Source organism: Pogona vitticeps, chromosome 2 (assembly GCF_051106095.1).
Source record: "Pogona vitticeps strain Pit_001003342236 chromosome 2, PviZW2.1, whole genome shotgun sequence".
NCBI lineage: Eukaryota > Metazoa > Chordata > Lepidosauria > Squamata > Agamidae > Pogona > Pogona vitticeps.
In genome coordinates this window covers 95,684,189-95,704,196 of record NC_135784.1, presented here as the reverse complement: position 1 = coordinate 95,704,196, position 20,008 = coordinate 95,684,189, and the positions used below count along the sequence as shown (strand labels likewise).

At 45.2% G+C, this 20,008-nt stretch overlaps 1 protein-coding gene across 3 annotated transcripts in view; it reads right to left on the bottom strand.

Moving 5' to 3' along the window:
* Positions 1-17,862, bottom strand: part of FLT4 (fms related receptor tyrosine kinase 4) — a 133,520-nt gene extending 115,658 nt beyond the window's left edge. For all 3 annotated transcript variants that reach the window (XM_072990071.2, XM_078385649.1, XM_078385650.1), the window contains exon 1: positions 17,662-17,862. In XM_072990071.2, the coding sequence (XP_072846172.2) occupies positions 17,662-17,719 (58 nt within the window). In that variant the 5' untranslated portion in view covers positions 17,720-17,862. The remainder of the gene's footprint in view (positions 1-17,661) is intronic.
* Between the last annotated feature and the right edge of the window lie 2,146 nt (positions 17,863-20,008).

The following is a 20,008-nucleotide window of genomic DNA, read 5'->3' as shown; positions in this document are numbered from 1 at the left end:
GATACTAATTAAGTCACAGAGAACATAAGGATGAGATCTACATGTTGCCTATTATGTATTAACAAGTTACAGTGACTCCAGTAGCACAAATTACTTACTTACAGACCATGGCCTAGGGCTTCAGTCCTAGAAAGCGAGCACTCCTACATGTTTTAGCTGTCTTCATATTTGTTGAAATGACAATACAGTACAGTAAAATTTAGTCCATCCAAACAAATTCTTGTTAAATAGTTTAATATTTTTCTTCAGAAGACTGTAGTCTGGATCCTAAATTGCTACTTCATTTACACAAGAGGTATAATCTATTAGCAGACTTCTTCCTCTATCTCATACTCTTCCCACAGTCCCCTACAACCTGTAGATGCAGCCTCCAGGAGTGCACGAGGCTACGGATAGGACGGTGAGAAGGGAACAGAAGGAAAATCCCATTCCTATAAACACAAAACCTGTTATTCACAGATGGAAACTAAACATGCCAAGCCCATTTTTCCTAAAACAATTCAGAAATTGTGTTTGAATAAACCTGGCATGTTGCAAGGTGATAATAATACATGAGATCACGCTAGATTTTAATAGAAAATTTAGATAACATAGGATGTGATTATGTGTGATGCCTTTGTGGATGACAAGGCAGTATACCCACTAGTGTCTACTCTGCTGTAGGAAAGTAGACTGGGGCAGCAAGGAGTTTTCAGTCATTCTTCCTTCATGCAGCACTGAGTGGCTACCAAATCTGTTCCAGAAAGCTGGGACAGCCTCTAGAGAAAAGGTAGCTTGTAAAGAGAAGGGAAATGGCTGAAGTTGCCTCCCAAACCTAACACAAACCTTAAATCAAGTACTGTATCTATAAATCCTTCATAAACTATGTGGGTAGCTGAAGTACATATATAGCTTTATTATGCCCTGTCAAGGATCTTTGGGAGCCTCTGAACTTTTAACATACTTTTCCCTAGTCTTCTCAAGCAACCTTTTCCACACACCCAACCTGAACCTTTCCTGATGGAAAAAATATTTGACCTTCTTAGGATGCACATCTCAGAAAAAAGAACAGATGTAATGGAATCCTGCTCAGAGCTGGTGTAGATTAATGGTCAGTGGTTAACAACTTCAAGCCCCACTGAATTCCCCATCGCACCATAAGTGCATAAAACATCAGCTGGAACCTCCCAGTTCATGTTCAGCTCATCCTTCGAGACACAAGATGGCTAGGAAAGTCTCAGTCTCAGTTCCCCATTCGTAAATAAAGGGTAATCATCATCATCTTCCTTACAGACTTGTTGTAAGGATCTCTAAGATAATGTATCAGAAACACTCTGGGAACTCATGAAAATTATTATTTAATAATTAACTGTCTACATAAAATAAAAAGGCCCAACAAAGGGGTGAAATAAATATCCCCATGCTCTCATCTGCACATCTGTATGATATGGCTGAGGGGAAATGGTTCACATATAGTATATGTGTCTGAATGACACCGTTCATAATTTATATTATAGGAAGGACAGTATAACCCCTTGTACACAACAACACTACTGAAGTTATTCATACTGGATGTAACCTAGTCACTATTTCACTTGATCTATTTACTTTAACAGTACTTAACAATGACTAACTTTTTTGAGGATAGTTCTTAAATATATTCCTCAAATCATGCACAGTGTGAAGGGTCTCAAATCCCAGAACTACCCTTTGCACTCCAATTTCCTTTGTTGTTGCCCACATCTTTCTGTCTTCCTGCCCAACAAAGTTGAAAAAGAGCTATCATTTCTGATGAGGTAAATATCACTGCATAGCCATCGTGAAAAGTAATATTTTGGAATGATTCTTGGAATTTTTATTAACAATTTTAATCAGGCAGCATTCCCTCAGAAGCCACTGAATAAAGAATGAGAATTTAGTCCAGTAATAAAACTTTCCTCCTCTTTTCTGAGGCAGGCTCTACAAGACTCTTCCTTTTGCTCTGTCCACACCTCCCAAGATTTAAGTCTTCTGGTAGTCAAGCTAATATCTGCTAGACTGTACTCAATCTTTGCTAGAAGAACTTCAGTGCAATCAGCAAGGAAATAATATACAGCAAGTTGAAATAAATCAAGCAACTGAAATAAAATGTTTGTGTGTGTGTGTGTTTAGTCGTTTAGTCGTGTCCGACTCTTCGTGACCCCATGGACCAGAGCACGCCAGGCCCTCCTGTCTTCTACTGCCTCCCGGAGTTGTGTCAGGTTCATGTTGGTTGCTTCGCAGACACTGTCCAGCCATCTCATCCTCGGTCGTCCCCTTCTCCTCTTGCCATCACACCTTCCTAACATCAAGGTTTTTTCCAAGGACTCTTTTCTTCTCATGAGATGGCCAAAGTACTGGAGCCTCAGCTTCAGGATCTGTCCTTCAAGTGAGCATTCAGGGTTGATTTCCTTTAGAACTGATAGGTTTGTTCTCCTTGCAGTCCAGGGGATTCTCAAGAGCCTCCTCCAGCACCACAATTCAAAGGCATCAATTCTTCGGCGGTCAGCTTTCTTTATGGTCCAGCTCTCACTTCCATACATCACTACAGGAAAAACCATAGCTTTGACTATTCGGACTTTTGTTGGCAAGGTGATGTCTCTGCTTTTCAAGATGCTGTCAAGATTTGTCATCGCTTTCCTCCCAAGAAGAAGGCGCCTTTTAATTTCAGGGCTGCTGTCTCCATCTGCAGTGATCATGGAGCCCAGGAAGATAAAATTTGACACTGCCTCCATATCTTCCCCTTCTATTTCCCAGGAGGTGATGGGACCAGTGGCCATGATCTTAGTTTTTTTAATGTTGAGTTTCAGACCGTTTTTTGCACTCTCCTCTTTCACTCTCATTACAAGGTTCTTTAATTCCTCCTCACTTTCTGCCATCAGAGTGGTATCATCTGCATATCGGAGGTTGTTGATATTTCTTCCGGCAATCTTAATTCCGGCTTGGGTTTCTTCCAGTCCAGCCTTTCGCATGATGTATTCTGCATATAACTTAAATAAGCTGGGGGACAATATACAGCCTTGCCGTACTCCTTTCCCAATTTTGAACCACTCAGTTGTTCCATGACCAGTTCTAACTGTTGCTTCCTGTCCCACATATAGGTTTCTCAGGAGACAGATAAAGTGGTCAGGCACTCCCATTTCTTTAAGAACTTGCCATAGTTTGCTGTGGTCCACACAGTCAAAGGCTTTCGCATAGTCAATGAAGCAGAAGTAGATATTTTTCTGGAACTCTCTGGCTTTCTCCATAATCCAGCGCAAGTTAGCAATTTGGTCTCGAGTTCCTCTGCCTCTTCGGAATCCAGCTTGCACTTCTGGGAGTTCTCGGTCCACATACTGCTGAAGCCTACCTTGGAGGATTTTGAGCATAACCTTGCTAGCGTGTGAAATGAGTGCAATTGTACGGTAGTTGGAGCATTCTTTGGCACTGCCTTTCTTTGGGATTGGGATGTAGACTGATCTTTTCCAATCCTCTGGCCACTGTTGAGTTTTCCAAACTTGCTGGCATATTGAATGTAGCACCTTAACAGCATCATCTTTCAAGATTTTAAATAGTTCAACTGGAATGCCATCACCTCCACTGGCCTTGTTGTTAGCCAGGCTTTCTAAGGCCCACTTGACTTCACTCTCCAGGATGTCTGGCTCAAGGTCAGCAACTACATTGTCTGGGTTGTCCGGGATATCCAAATCTTTCTGATATAATTCCTCTGTGTATTCTTGCCACCTCTTCTTGACGTCTTCTGCTTCTGTTAGGTCCCTCCCATTTTTGTCTTTTATCATGTTCATCTTTGCGCAAGATGTTCCTCTAATATGTCCAATTTTCCTGAACAGATCTCTGGTCTTTCCTTTTCTGTTATCTTCCTCTATTTCTTTGCATTGTTCATTTAAGAAGGCCCTCTTGTCTCTCCTTGCTATTCTTTGGAAGTCTGCATTCAAGTTTCTGTAACTTTCCCTATCTCCCTTGCATTTTGCTTCCCTTCTCCTCTCTGCTATTTCTAAGGCCTCGTTGGACAGCCACTTTGCTTTCTTGCATTTCCTTTTCTTTGGGATGGTTTTCGTTGCTGCCTCCTGGACAATGTTACGAGCCTCTATCCAAAGTTCTTCAGGCACTCTGTCCACCAAATCTAGTTCCTTAAATCTGTTCTTTACTTCCACTGTGTATTCATAAGGGATTTGGTTTAGATTATACCTGAGTGGCCCAGTGGTTTTTCCTAATCTCTTCAGTCTAAGCTTGAATTTTGCTATGAGAAGCTGATGATCAGAACCGCAGTCAGCTCCAGGTCTTGTTTTTGCTGACTGTATAGAGCTTCTCCATCTTTGGCTGCAGAGAATATAATCAATCTGATTTCGATATTGCCCATCTGGTGATTTCCATGTATAGAGTCGCCTCTTGTGTTGTTGGAAAAGAGTGTTTGTGATGACCAGCTTATTCTCTTGACAAAACTCTATTAGCCTTTGTCCTGCTTCGTTCTGAACTCCAAGGCCAAACTTCCCTGTTGTTCCTTTTATCTCTTGGCTCCCTACTTTAGCATTCCAGTCCCCTAGAATGAGAAGAACATCTTTCTTTGGTGTCAGTTCTAGAAGGTGTTGTAAATCTTCATAGAATTGTTCAATTTCAGTCTCCTCAGCAATGCTGGTTGGTGCATAAACTTGGATTATTGTGATGTTGAATGGTCTGCCTTGGATTCGTATTGACATCATTCTATCATTTTTGAGATTGTATCCCATTACAGCTTTTCCCACTCTTTTGTTGACTATGAGGGCTACTCCATTCCTTCTACGGGATTCTTGCCCACAATAGTAGATATGATAATCATCTGAGCTGAATTCGCCCATTCCTGTCCATTTTAGTTCACTGATGCCCAGGATGTCGATGTTTATTCTTGCCATCTCCTGTTTGACCACCTCCAGCTTCCCAACGTTCATAGATCTTACATTCCAGGTTCCTATGCAGTATTTTTCTTTGCAGCATTGGATTTTCCTTTCACTTCCAGGCACGTCCACAGCTGAGCGTCCTTTCGGCTTTGGCCCAACCACTTCATTAGCTCTGGAGCTACTTGTACTTGTCCTCCACTCTTCCTCAGTAGCATGTTGGACGCCTTCCGACCTGAGGGGCCCATCTTCCAGCGTCATATCTTTTAGCCTTTTGTTTCTGATCATGGGGCGTTCTTGGCAAAGATACTGGAGTGGCTTGCCATTTCCTACTCCAGGTGGATTGCGTTTAGTCGGAACTCTCCACTATGTCCTGTCCGTCTTGGGTGTCCCTGCACGGCATAGCCCATAGCTTCTCTGAGTTACTCAAGCCCCTCCGCCACGACAAGGCAGCAATCCATAAAATGTTTACCAATGCATTTATCCAGCTCAACATCTAGGAAGAGGGTGTCAGCAATCGTTGAGTCAAGATACATAAAATCATGAACAACCTCCAATTCTTGTGTAGAGATGGTAATAGAGGGAGGTAAGTCCACACCCTGGCCCATGCCATGGGTTTTTTTCAGACTGATTGTTAATCCAAAATCTTGGCAGGCCTGACTAAAATGATTCATAAGTTGTTGGAGGTCTTCAGCAGAGTGGGCAACAACAGCTGCATCATTGGTGAAGAGGAAGTCCCTCATGCATTTCAGCTGGACTTTGGTCTTCCCTGTCAATCTAGAGAGATTAAAGAGCTTTCCATCTGATCTAGTCCAGAGATAGACACCTTCTGTTGCAGTTCCAAAAGCGTGCTTCAGCATGACAGAAAAAAAAAAGAGATCCCAAAGAGAGTTGGTGCGAGGACACAGCCCTGTTTCACTCCACTTTGGATGTCAAGGGGATGTCGAGGTGGGCATCCAATCATGCAAAGTATTTTAAAAACGCTGTCCCTGCTAACCAAATCAAAGGCCTTTGTGAGATCTATGAAGGCCACAAAGAGTGGCTGTCGTTGTTCCCATACAGTTTCTCCTGCAACTGTATGATGGAAAATACCATGTCAATGGTGGATCTCTTAGCTCGAAATCCACACTGTGATTCTGGATAGACTCTGTCTGCAAGCACCTGGAGCCTCTTCAGCACAACACGGGCAAGCAGCTTCCGTACAATGCTGAAAAGAGATATACCTGCAATTATTCAGAGTTGCCCCTGTCGCCTTGTACAATGTGATGATGTTTGCATCCTTTATGTGAGGTATTTCACCTTCCCTCCAGCAAAGACAAAAGATTTCATACAGCTCAGTGGTGATTATCTCTTTACAGCACTTCAACAGGGATGTTATTCTTCCCAGGTGCCTTGCCAGAGGTGAGGGAATCCAAAGCCACTTTTATTTCTGCTAAAGTTGGTTCGCTGGCTGACTCTTCCAAGACAGGCAGACACTCAACGTTATTTAGTGCCTCTTCAGTTACTACATTCTCTCTCTAGAATATACCATATTTTTGGTGTATAAAATGAGACTTTTTACTTAAATAATTAGACCAAAAATTGAGGGCTGTTTTATACACAGCAGGCAGCCGCTTTCCCTGCCTTTTGCGAAGCCACAGAGTAAAGCAGCCACGAAAGGGCATCAGGATCAAAGGGGTGCGAGCGTGCTGCCCTTTCATGGCTGCATTACCCATTTCCTGAGCTCTGCAGGGCTTAGGAAGCGGGAAACGCAGCCGGGAAAGGATGGGAGGATCAAAGGGGTGCAAGCATGCAAATTTTCTAATTTGGGGGTTAGAAAAGGGGGGGGTCATCTTATACTTTGGGTTGTCTTGTAAATGGAAAAATACGGTAGCTCAGAGTAGTGCTGCACCCAGCGTTCCATCTGCTGTGCTTGGTCCTGGATGATCACGCCTGTAGCAGACTTCAAAGGAGCAGATTTCTTTTGTATTAGACCTTAAGCCTGCTTGATACTGTCATACATTCCCTTGATGTTACCTGTGTCTGCTGCTATCTGTATCTGAGAGCAGAGCTGAAGCCAATAATCGTTGTAACATCTCCTGGCAGCATGTTGGACTTTGCTACAAGCAACTCGAAGAACCTGCAAGTTGTACTTACGTACTAGGACAGGCTTTGCATGCTGCTAGAGCTCTCCTCTTTTCCTCGATGGCTGGCATCAAATCCTACGAATGGGCTTCAAACCAGTCTGCCGTCTTTTTGGTCTTTTTGCAAAATGTGGACAAGGTGGTGCTATAAACAGCATTCTTGAAATGTTCCCATTGTTCAGGTGCATTTGCAACAGCTGTGCCTGGATGAGTTTCCTCAAGTACTTGGACAAATTCCTCTACTTTTCTCTGATCATGAGTCTTGCTGATGTCAATACGTGGTCTTCCTTCCTTTTTATTCACAGTTTTCTCTACTACACACCAGGGAGTGATCAGTATTGCAATCAGCACTCTGATATCTGTGTGTGATCGTAATACTAGGAGGGCTGGAGCATCTAGTGAGGATCAAACCGAGCTGATCCCAATGCTTCAGTCTTGGATGTCTCCAAGAGACTCTGTGTTGAAGCTTCGTACTGAATGTGTTGCTGACACAAATATCCTAATAACAGCAAAGCTCCAGCAAGCATTGGCCATTTTTGTTCATCTTCCCAATGCCAAAGCAGCCCAGACAAGTGGGCTAAGAACTGTGATCAGCACCAACTCTAGCAACTTGGAGAATAAACAGTGGCTCTCTCTTCAGAATTTTTTTGATAGTAGCTTCCATATCATCATAGAATTTCACTTTGTCTTCTGTTGTAAATGACAGTAGTGCATATGCACTAATGAGGGTGATTGGTACTGCTGAGACAGGATTCTTTCACTCCCAGCAGTAGGTGGAACAATGGATCTCAGCAGAGTATTTCTAACCACAAAGTCAACACCATATTCCCTGGTCTCATTCAATTCCCAGGTCTCATTCAAAACTATATTCCCTGGTCTCCTTGCCAGAAGAATGAGAATTTTTTTTCTTTGACAGAGCCCGAGTCTGGCAATCTCATCTCTTGCAGGGCAACGATGTCCATCTGCAGCCTACTCAGTTCCATGTCGATGAATTCCATGTCGATTAGGGTGTAAATGGAAGGTATTCAGCCTACCCACTGCATCACCAGAGCCATCATTAGAGATTTTGGCAACCAGGCCAAATATCAACATCTCTCAGCCATTCTGTCCTGAAGCAAATATTTATGACTTCAAAATAAGGCAAGGGCAAAGGGCTGGGAGGTATGGCTGCTTTTTTTCTTAAATAGCACTCACCAACAGATTCACCTCTATATTTTGGTGTCCTCTAAATATTTGGGACGTGGTGGCGCTGCGGGCTAAACTGCAGAAGCCTGTGCTGCAGGGTCAGAAGACCAAGCAGATCAAATCCACGTGACGGAGTGAGCTTCCGTTGCTTGTCCCAGCTCCCACCAACCTAGCGGTTCGAAAGCATGCAAATACGAGTAGATAAATAGGGACCACCTCGGTGGGAAGGTAACAGCGTTCCGTGTCTAAGTCGCACTGGCCATGTGACCACGGAAAGATTGTCTTCGGACAAACGCTGGCTCTATGGTTTGGAAACGGGGATGAGCACCACCCCCTAGAGTCGAACACGACTGGACAAAAATTGTCAAGGGGAACCTTTACCTTTACCTTTTAAATATTTATGCTCTGGGGCAAATCCTCAGATGTTCCACCCTATAAGCATCCCTGTGCATCACAATGAGGATAAAAATCTCTCTCCCGTTTCTCAGTTGATCCATACTGGTCCCCAGAAAAGCAGAAAGGGCAAACTTAATTTGTGGCATGCTGGATGGGAACTTCTCCAATGATTACATCAAAGTAGAAAAGGATCAGGACCCCTCCAACTGAATCAGAGATCCTCCCTTTCCAGCCTACCACTACTGGCGTCAAAATGCTTCCTTTAAGTGATCTACACAGATCATCTGGGGAAAGGGAAGACTGGGAAGTAAAAATTAATTAATTAAGCATCTCTCACGATACCATAGTCTCTTGAGACTGAAGGATGCCTATGATGATCTCTCTCTCTGTCTGTCTGTCTGTGTGTGTGTGTGCATGTGCCAGAGAGAGAGAGAGAGAGAGAGAGAGAGGGAGAATGATGTATGAGAAAAAGAGAAAGAAAGAATGAAAATGAGGGAGACTGTGAATGTGTGGAATGCCACTCATTTTGGGTACTTGACATTAATTACTTTGGGCCTGGCTCCATCCACTCCAGACCGTGGCCTCGCCCACATGGAGCATGCAGTCCCAAAATCTCAGCCTGGGGCAAATTAATCCCTCAGGTTGCAAAAAAGGATTGGCTCCCCTTCTTCAAACAGATTAAATTCACCACTATGCAGAAAATGAAAATACAGATTCAGAGAAGTTTAAACCAGAGACCACAGCCAGATAAACACAGTGTTTATAGGGATGCTGCGAGTAACACATGTGCTAAATGTGTGTGGTAATAACTGAACACTGGTCTACAATGATTGAGTCCATAATTATGGAAGTCTCCCCCACAGAGTTGGACGTGTCTTTCAGAAATATCTTTTTTTCTGCTGCCTCTCAAACGGATAGTCCAGAATATATAGTATGTACATAGTAAACCTGGATCCTGAAATGTAAAGCATAATTCTTTAAATGGGCCTTCAGAGGCTAGGAACTGCTATTACAGTACTTGCGTGTCATGCACTTTTGTATGTTAATGTTTACAGCGTTGCTATTTTTTGTTGTACTGTATCATCTATATGGAGTATTTTATTGTTATGTGTGTTGTTTTTGTATTGGGTGGCTTTTTGCTTCTCTTTGGAAAGAATAGTATATGAATGAATGAATGAATGAATGAATGAATGAATGAATGAATGAATGAATGAATGAATGAATGAATGAATGAATGAATGAATGAAATACAGATATCATTTTGCTACACTATCATGTACAGTGAAAATAGATTGCAAACTGTTTGGTTAGGGCTGCTGCTTGTGTAGAGATTTCTGCCTGACTGCTGCCACCGCCTCTTCCAACCTCTAGCTGACAAAGCCCAGCGTCACCATGCATCAGATCATTGTTGTTCCTGGCCTTGCTGGCACACAATCACTGCAACTCAGAGGAAAACTGTGCTCAGCCCTGGACACCAGCCAGGAGGATCTACTCCAGGATCCCCCTTTCCTCTCTCCATGAACTCCTCCCTGCATCAGCTGGTCTCAGCCACCCACATCAGAACTTCCCTGAAGGGACGTCATCATTTCACAGCCTTGATGACTTCTGAATAAGGATGCAGTGCAAGTTATGCATGCATAAGAGAACAGATCCAACACATTGAAGCACACTTGCCTACAACTCCAGAAAATTCTGTTTATTAAATGGTCAATGAAAACTGTGCCCAAAGAAGTGTATGTGTTGGGGGATTGTTGTTTGGCCAAGCCTGTCCCCTTCCCTGCATCCTCACTAAAATGAAAACTAACCCTTTGTCTGCCATGACACCCATCCTAAAGAGTCTCTGAGCTGTTATCAGGCTATGACAGTTTCCGCCACCAGATTCCTCCTGCCCATCAGGAAAGCTAAAAAAGGAACCTTGTTCAAGCGGCTGCAGGAAGAGGGGAAATGCAGGACATCCGGCCCAGCTGCCAATTTTTCCTTTCCCATGAACCACTGCTGACCTCCACCAGCAAGGATTTGGACATCAGGCCTTGGCATCATAGCTTACCATCTTCACTTAACTCTTTGGCGGTTGCCTCTTAAACAGGAAAGTGCAGATACCTGACTTAATGGTGCCAAGGATACTTTGGTGTGTTGCTCGGTAGGACACCAGCATGAAGAGTGAAGCATTTAGCCTTGTTTGAGTTCAACAGCGTATCCAATGTCTTTGCTTCAGTAAATGCGTATCTCAGCAGAGTACACATTTTTCCCATCTGTATCATAAAAATGTTGACTATGCACATCTGTAAATATCTTCAGGCTGCAAACATGTGCATAGGCATGCCTGTGAATCACGAACGGGTTATTTCATGCAATTACAGTCAGATCCACAGTTGTTTGTTTACACAATTGCCAACATACTTCCGAAGAAACCGAAAAGAATTCTTCCTGTTCTGAAGATCCTGAAGGGGCTACACTATGCTTTCCAAGGTCACCTGACCAATTCTGTGTTTAGTGCTGTATGCCCTGCCATTTAGTAGGTATACCTTAGAAAAATCCTGCTATATAAAGATTATCTCCAGAAGGCAAGGGTGCCTTGTGATTTAAGCAAGGGGATAGTTTACTACAAAATATGAGGGTGGTAGGATTCATCCCATCGCACACTCGGCTTCAATCACAAGCTGCTTCTGCCAGAAGACTCTCTACATTTTCAGCTGTCTTTGCTATAAAATACATCATGCTGGATGTTCCTTTTCTTGTCAGATAACTTGCTTATGATTTTAACTTATAAAGCTGTAAGCATACAGTTGCAGCAAAAAAAGCCACTGGCATTATAAAGGAGAAGTCAGCATGAAATGGCAGAACTTTTAAAGATTCTTGGAAGAGTCAGAGGGACGAACTGAACATCAGCTCTACACAGCTTGTGGACCAGACTCAAGATGTTAAGATATTGTGCTCTTTCTCTCTCTCTCTCTCCTGTGCATGACAGTTTTGCATTCTTCCTTGTCTCTCCAGTGGCTAATTATTAGCTAGTTATGCAAGCTGTGATTTTGCTGCAGACTTGTCTTTTGGTCTTTTATTTGGGGTGGGGGGGGTGTCATTCGTGAATTGTAGCTTTTTAACTGAATTTCCACTTGGATATGTGCTAGTTTGTTTTGGACCCTTCACCCTCTCTTGATTTCACCCTTGGATAAGATGTCCTGCCAAGTAGCCAAATAGGAACTGTGCTGAGCTGCCCTTGGATATCATCGCGTAACAAGATAAGGTTACTGTAACAAAACCAACTGGCAATATGAAATAAAAGAGCCTAAGGTGAAGTAGAAAGCCTGTTTGAAAGCTCTGTCTACTTACAAAAGGTATGTAGCAAATTTGAAAATACTGAGTTAGACCAAAGAGGTGACTGTAGATTCATCTGAACCGGTGTTGTGAATAATACTGCCCAGGTTTTGAAAGAGGAGTCTTGGCTACACCCAGCTGGAGATGCTAAGAACTGAATTTGGCACCTTCCGCATGCAGATGTGTGATACAACTATAATCATCATATGCTGTCAAGTCAATTCTGACTTACAGCAATTCTTTTCAGGGTTTTCCAGTTAGAGAACGCTCCAAAGTGGTTTACCATTCCCTTCTTCTGAGGGCATCCTGGGACTGTGCAGCTGGTCCAAGCCCTCTCAGGAAGCACACTGGGGAATCAAAATTCCCAACCTCTGCCTCCGCAGCCAGGTATCAAAAAAAAAAAAAAAAAAAAAAAGGCCTTTCCCAAACCACAGTCGCCCCACTTAGCAACAGTCTGCAGAAAATGATTTGTGTTAAGAGGGTGGGGGAATCAAATTCAAAATATTGGCACTGTCTTACGTAGGCTTAGCATATCCATTAGGCTTAAATTGACAAGGTTTTTTTTATTTTAGAATGGCGGTGACATCCTACTCCTTAAACAGGATTACAGTTTTGACCTTAGAGTAAACACACTCCTGAGACCAACATAACCTTCCTCCTCATTAACAGAATGAAATAAGAAACAAAGGGTTAAGATCGCTAGAGGCATTAAAAAAACAAAAACAAAAACAAAAAAAGATCCTAGGATTAATTTAACCAGTCACTGGATAGCAGAGCAGCTGCAGAAGTACTTCTGTGCCCACAGGGCCACAGAGGAGAAATAAGGACTTAAACGGCAGCCCACTGGAATTCCTGCCTAGTGGCAATCCTCCAGCTATGGGTGGGGGTGGGGGGACATGGCTTACTTCATGCACTGAGTTAAGGATCTTCTTGTTCCAGCAGGTGCTGCAGAACTGGGGGGTGGGGTGGGGTGGGTTTAGGCTGAGGGAAAGCGAGGGCAGTAACACATTCCACATGCCCTCTGTAGTTAATGTCAGCCTACTCCACTCCGTCTGCTATGAGGATTTGTCTGCCTCCCTCAGCTACATTCCTGGAAGCTCTAGGTTCGAGTTTTATTTGGCCTTCTGCCAGAAGGATGCTTTTATCACGCTCCCTGTAAATGGAGTCTTGATCCAGAGAGCTGGACAAGTCGGTCTGACTTGAGCCAGGCCAGGCATGCTCTGCGGAACAGAAAAACGGATGCACCCAAAACCCCGGAAGGAATTAAGTTAGATGTAACCTGTAACTTTTTTGTGGGCAATGAGAGCATAATTATGTTCCTTATGTAAAATACGTAATGTAATCCCTGGTAATATAACTATTTTTAGTGTAACTGGTCTCATTTTGTTTATTACTCCTGAAATGCAGCTTTTGGGGAAGAATTCTGAAGGAATTTTTGCCTTTTTAAAGTGCATTTTTTTTACTCTGAAAGTAATGCAAGCCCAGTTTGCTGATTAACTAGTAAAGATAAGGAAACAAAAAAACAAGCAACCTAAAATTACTTCTAAACATAACTCTGGGGGCCTGAAAGAAGAAGGTTGAAGATGATGACTGCAGTATCTACATAACGTGGGTATGCATATTCTTTAGTATATTTGCATCTAGACTTTCAACATGATTTCAGCTGCAAGGTGGCTTAAAATCAAGATTCTAATTTTGAAATTATTTTTTTTAAAAACTGTTCCCCTCCCCCAAAACCATGCCCCTCCATCATACTGAAGAAGAGTGGGGGAGGGGCACATTTCACAAAAATCTGGCAGAACTTAGAATACTGGGACAGCATTTTTATGTGCAAATGACTGTTCGTGCAGATAGTTCATTTTTGTTACCTCAGAACACAGGTCTACAATGTCAATACTGTCCACCATCATTTAGCCATGTATCAAACAAGTCACCCAACTACCCAATGTAGTGAACAATAAATGTAAATTGGTTATTACATTCCTGAGAGCCAGTGTGTTATAGTGAACAGCGTTGGACTAGAACTCTGGGTCCAGATCCCCATTTGGCCATGGAACTTCACAAGAGGGCAAGAATAGTTCTTGAACATCTCACAAAGCTCAAGATCCCCACTAGGGTTGTCAAGGTGACCTGACAACACAATAACAATTCCACTGTTGTCTTGTTCTTCTACCAACGAATGTGTCTCTCTCTTGTCTCATCAAGCTCACAACATCCCTGTGAGGTAGATTACACTGAGGCAGAGTAATTGGCCCAAGTTCACACAGTGCTGTCTTTTACTTATTGGGATACCATGTGTTTTTTCTATTCCCTTTTAGTAATTATTTCAAGAGTTGCATTACATACACTTCACACTGCATGCATACCTCACAGCATGGAGTGAACCTCGACAGTTTGAGAACAATAGTTAAATCATTTATCACATGCCATCAATTTGATCCCAATTTATGGCGACTCTAGATTAACAGAGTATTCCGAAGTGGTTTACCCTTCCTTTCTTCTGAGGGCGCCCTGGGACTGTGCAGCTTGCCCAAGGCCACACAGGCTGGCTTTACTCATTGGAGGCACAGCGGGGAATTCAACTCCCAACCATAGATAAACCACCAGCCAGGACCAGGACCAGTCAAGTCAGTTCTGACTTATGGCAACCCTTTTTCAGGATTTTCCTGGTAGAGAATAAATACTCAGAAGTAGTTTACCATTCCCTTCTTCTGGGAGGTGCCCTGGGACTGTGCAGCTTGTCTAAAGCCACTCAGGCTGGTTCTTCTCCCAGGGGTTACAGAGGGAAACTGAACTCGCAACCTCTGACTCTGCAGCCGTAACATCACCCCCAAATACATTACATCAACACGCAGTGTGTTCTATCCTAGCTGCAGAACATTGGTGCATTAAAATTGTGACTCACAGGCTGAAATGCTCTAGATTTGTGGGGCCACTGCACTACATTCTGTATGTCTCTCAACAGCTGCTTAATAATAATAATAATAATAGTGCGTTGTCAAGTTGATTCTGACTTATGGCAATGTTTTCCAGGGTTTTCTATGTAGAGAATACTCAGAAGTGGTTTACCATTCCCCTTCTCTGGTGGGGGGTGGTGTCCTGGGATCATGCAGCTTGCCCATCACTGCAGAGACCTTGTTTTTACATCACTTTCTGATACAGTAAAAAAAAAAAATACACTGTGGTGATGATGAATTATGGAGCTGGAGTTAAAGAAAATGGTCTTGTGCTGCAAAAATTGATCTAACCACATGTAAAACTTCCTGCACTAAGACTTTTCTTGTGGTCTCTCTGGTTCTTTATGGGCTCCTATCTGAACTCTAGCAAATCATGTGTCACAGTCCTCCACAGAAGCATTTTTTTCCACCTTAACACATGTGATCTACAGCTTTATTTTATGATTTGTTTCTACTCAGTATAGATAAATGTTTATCATCACCCCACTCTCAGCCTGATCCACTGAATATTTTATTCAAAACTAAGTCCCATTTGTTCAACAGTACTCACTTCCAGGAGATTAGAAGCCCTAGTTGCTTTTTAAATTTAACCTGGCTATGCTAGGGCAATCAGGCTGCTTTGCTCATGAGTGTAGTTACTTGACCGAAGATACACTGTCCATCTGAGTTTGCAAGGAATAACTATGTCTAGATATCAGACATCTGCTATTTCCATCAATGTGACAAATCTCGACAGCATCTTAAAAAGCAGAGACATCACCTTGCCAACGAAAGTCCGAATAGTCAAAGCTATGGTTTTTCCTGTTGTGATGTATGGAAGTGAGAGCTGGACCATAAAGAAAGCAGACCACCGAAGAATTGATACCTTTGAATTGTGGTGCTGGAGGAGGCTCTTGAGAGTCCCCTGGACTGCAAGGAGAACAAACCTATCCATTCTAAAGGAAATCAACCCTGAGTGCTCACTGGAAGGACAGATCCTGAAGCTGAGGCTCCAATACTTTGGCCATCTCATGAGAAGAGAAGACTCCTTGGAAAAAACCTTGATGTTGGGAAAGTGCGAAGGCAAGAGGAGAAGGGGACGACAGAGGATGAGATGGCTGGACAGTGTCTGTGAAGCAACCAACATGAATTTGACACAACTCCGGGAGGGCCTGGCGTGCTCTGGTCCATGGGGTCACGAAGAGTCGGACACAACTAAACGACTAAACGAAACGAAACACAACCCTTCCTGTCTATAATCAAAATTAATCCAGCATGTTCATATGCAAATTGTACACCTTATGAACTTGAACTGCAACTGTAATTTTGAAAGAAAAGAGAGTACTGCTTACATAGCACTTTCCTTATTCAGAAAATAACACAGAAATTTACTCTATGAGCACCAAAGGCCACCCTTAATAACTGTCTTGGCAGGAGTTTGGAAAGACGGACCCTGGTCTTTTTCAACTCCGTGATCCTCTGAAACGTATGAAACATTTGTCCCAGCTTCGACAGTGGTAGCTGTCTGAATAATGTCAATTTGACTGTGACAGCCCAACACCAAGGGATAAGTTACTATGGGACAGGTGCAGGTAGCAGCAAACCACTTGCCATCTACTGGTCCCTACTGAAAGCAACCAAGCACAGTTGGAGAATAAGAGATAGGGAGCCCCTCAGCTGCTAGCGGTTTAAAAGTCACCATAAGCACTACCCCAAAAGTATATTATTTCTTGTTTTGTGACTCTATCTAGAGAGCCCTCCTAATGGAAAACCCTGACTTTATTCAGCTTGTGCACCAACCCAGCACTGCTCCAAAAGGATAATTATAGGGCTCTGTGCTTTTTTGTTGTTGTTGCACCAATTGCACACCTATGAAGCACAGAGCCTAGCAGTGATACACTTCGCATGAAGAAAAAGAAGTGCCCAATGATCCTCTTCAGAAGTGCTCTCTGTCATAAGCATGTTTACTCAGAGAGAAGCCAGCACCATTGAGTTCAATCGTAGCATCAACAGGAATCGCCAGCAACATCTCCCTCCCACCCCCGCCCGGGAATGACAAAGACGGGATAAATCAGCAGATATTCTCATCCGTGGGCACTTCCTGAGGAGAGCCCATTTGCCCCTAAAACGAATCCCTCCGGGGATATTAACCTCACGAGGGACGCGAACGTCCCCCTTTCCTGCTCTAAACTCGTTCGGAAGCGGCGGGAGGAAAAGATTCGTCGCCTTGGAGTGCCCCCTGGTGGAGGAAAAAGGCCCCGCAGTTCAAACGCACAGGCTAAAAAAGACGCACCCGCGGCGAGGTGTCGGCGAGGAGGTGTCGGGAGAAGGGGTGCTGGCGTTGAACAGGCGAAGGCGATGCGGGAGCAAGGAGGGCTAAAAGTGGCACAGAAGGCCAACCTGCTTGCAAGGACCCAAGGCGGCGGCTTCCTTGAGGGAGGTGGTGGTTGGGGAAGGGCAACTTCGAAGGGCAACGAAGAAGGGCGGAAAACAGGGCGGCAGATGTTGGAGGGAGAAGCAGGGCTGCCCAATTGCCCGGCAGGGAAGCGGAGAGGAGGGCAGAGCGGAGGCCCCTCCGGGCGGGAGGCACCCGGGACAGCAGGCGCCTCTCGCCCCCTGGGTGCGAGGCGTGGCGACGCGCGAAGCCACAGCTCGGACGGCGCTTGGACCGCGGTGCCGATGGGCGCCGCCGAGCTGCCCTCTCCTCCCCCTCCGGGCTCCGCAGGGGTTGTGCGCCCACCGCGGCCCCATCTCTCCCCCCCCCCCGCCGCCGCCGCCCCCCCTCTCGCTTTGAGGCAAGGCGTGCGCTTCGTCGACGGCGCGCCTCGGCGGGCTCACCTGCTTCCGAGACGATGCCGAGCCAGAGCCAGAGGGAAAGCGCGCAGAGCCTCGTCATTTCCAACGCCGGGGCGAAGGCGCGCCGGGCACGGGAAGGGGCAGCGGCGGCGGCGGCGGCGGCGGCAGGCGGCCAAGCCACGTCTGGCCAGAGCGCGCCTGTTGCCGGTGCCGGCGAGGAGAGGCTGTGGCGCCCGGCTGGCCCGAGCAGAACTCCCGCCGCTCCTCAGCCCCGCGTGGGGCGCCCTCCTGCCTCCGTCGGCGCCTCAGCCGGAACGGCCGCGCTCCTGGGGGCCAAGGGACGGCTCGGCCCCGCTTCCCTTTCCTTTTTCCTCCTCCTGCCTCCGGGCGCAGCTCGAACGGCTGGACGAAGTTGAGAGACGGGGCTCGGGAAGAGCCGGTGTGAAGAGAGGAGGAGGAGGAGGAAGAGGAGGAAAGGGAGGAAGGAAGGAAAAAAGAAAGAAGGCGGGAAAGCCGGGCGGCGCGCGAGGGGTGGGGGTGGGGGCAGCCACGGGGGGGGAGAGCGGGGGGGCGACCGACCGGACGAGCTGAGCGGAGGAGATGGGCGGCGGCGGGGAGGGGGGAGATAGTGCAGCCCCGGGGGGGTGGGGTGGGGTGGGGTGGGGCGTGAGGCGGAAAGCGGGGCTGCCGGAGAGAGGGGTTCCTCGACGGAAGAGAGGTGGACCGCGAGGCTTAGGCTGAACGAAATTACGTCGAGGACACAATGGGATCGGAAGGGCTCCTGAGGAGAAGACGAGGCTGAAGGAGGGAACGGGCAGGAGGCGCTGGGCGCCGGGCAGCCCGTGGGTGGAGGGCGGCTGGGGGGGGGGGGCAAGGTGAACGCAACGACAACCCTGCTCTCGAGTTGGTAAAGGAAAGGAACATCGCTGTTTCCACTTGTTCCGAGTTCGGTGTACCTTCTGCCTTCCCCCGCCTTTTGTTTTTTAAAGGCAGCATACTATTAAAATAAAACAACAACAACAAGGGGATGATTTCCTGACATGGGAATTTGGTGATGGATGGCTTTACCTGTTGGGTGGCTGCTGGCCGCCACAAAAGGCACAGGCACTCTGGTAGGGAAAGAAAAAGTATCAACCACGGGATAAAATACACGTATTCTTCTACCGTCGTTTCCCTTCCCCTGACCCAGGAATGGGAAGCTGTCGATGCCTTCATACCCAGGGTTATAGGCTTCCCATTGGAGCAGCTGGATCGCCAGGGTGACGACAGAATGCTGGACTGGACGGTCCTTGCTGTGATCCAGCGGGTTCCTTATGCTTTTAGTCCCTTCTGAGGTCCAGTGGGGCACACAGTATTTATGTAGACTCCACCGCAAGACTAGTGTGGCAGCTTCATCATTCCCTGGGTGGTTTGTGTGGATGCGTCAGATATCAAGCTAGCCCTGCCCTTGGGGTGGTGGAGATTGCACTGAAGAAAGACATCTAAGGCCCAAGAGAAAACTGATTTTGTATTCCACCTAAAACTCCTTGATGGAATGGAAGAATACAAATGCAGTGTAAGAGAGCAATACAGAATTGGGAAGTGTTTTGGAAACGCATGCATTTGTGCAGTGGGAAAAGTGCACACAGACGCCCTACGTTGACATGCATTCTGTATGATATGCAAAAATCTAAAATCATCAGACAATATATGTTTAATATTTAATAGGACTGACCAATGAATTCTGCACAAAATTCTCAGGAGCTTTCAAAATCTCCAGCCTAACTACAAGGTTCTGGCACGTTTTGATGGATCTAGTAAAAGTACTGCCTGACTGCAGATGGTAGAATTGTGTTTGTTTTACAATAAAAAGCATAAGTGTCATGCTTGGGTCAAGTTGCCTTGGGTCCTCTAGGGAGAGTAAAAATATATTAAACAGATACATTAAATAAATGTATACTCTATAGATATTGCTGGCTGCAGACATGAATGAGTAGGAAGGTCAAACACACGTACATATGAATCAATATTAAAATTGTCTCAAGCTATTCTCATTGTGCTTTGTTCCATCACCACTGCACATATGAGAGAACACATGTGTGTGTGTGTCACCCATATAAAACATGCAGATGGGCACATAGAGTTATTTCACACAGAATATTTTAAGCACATGGGAGTCATTGAAAGCTCTCTTTGCAAAAATCAGTGTCTCAGGGAGTGACCTGTTATTTCCTCCTCCAATTGTTTGTTACTTTGTTTCCTTTCTTCTTTTTTCCTTATTTATTAAATGCATAATTAATCTTTCAAAGCACAGCTAGAACAAAGATAATCATGGCATGCCAAGGATCTGGACCACTTGCTGGCAACCACAGCCAAGCTGCTCTTGTGTGGCTATTCTGGAGCAACGGTG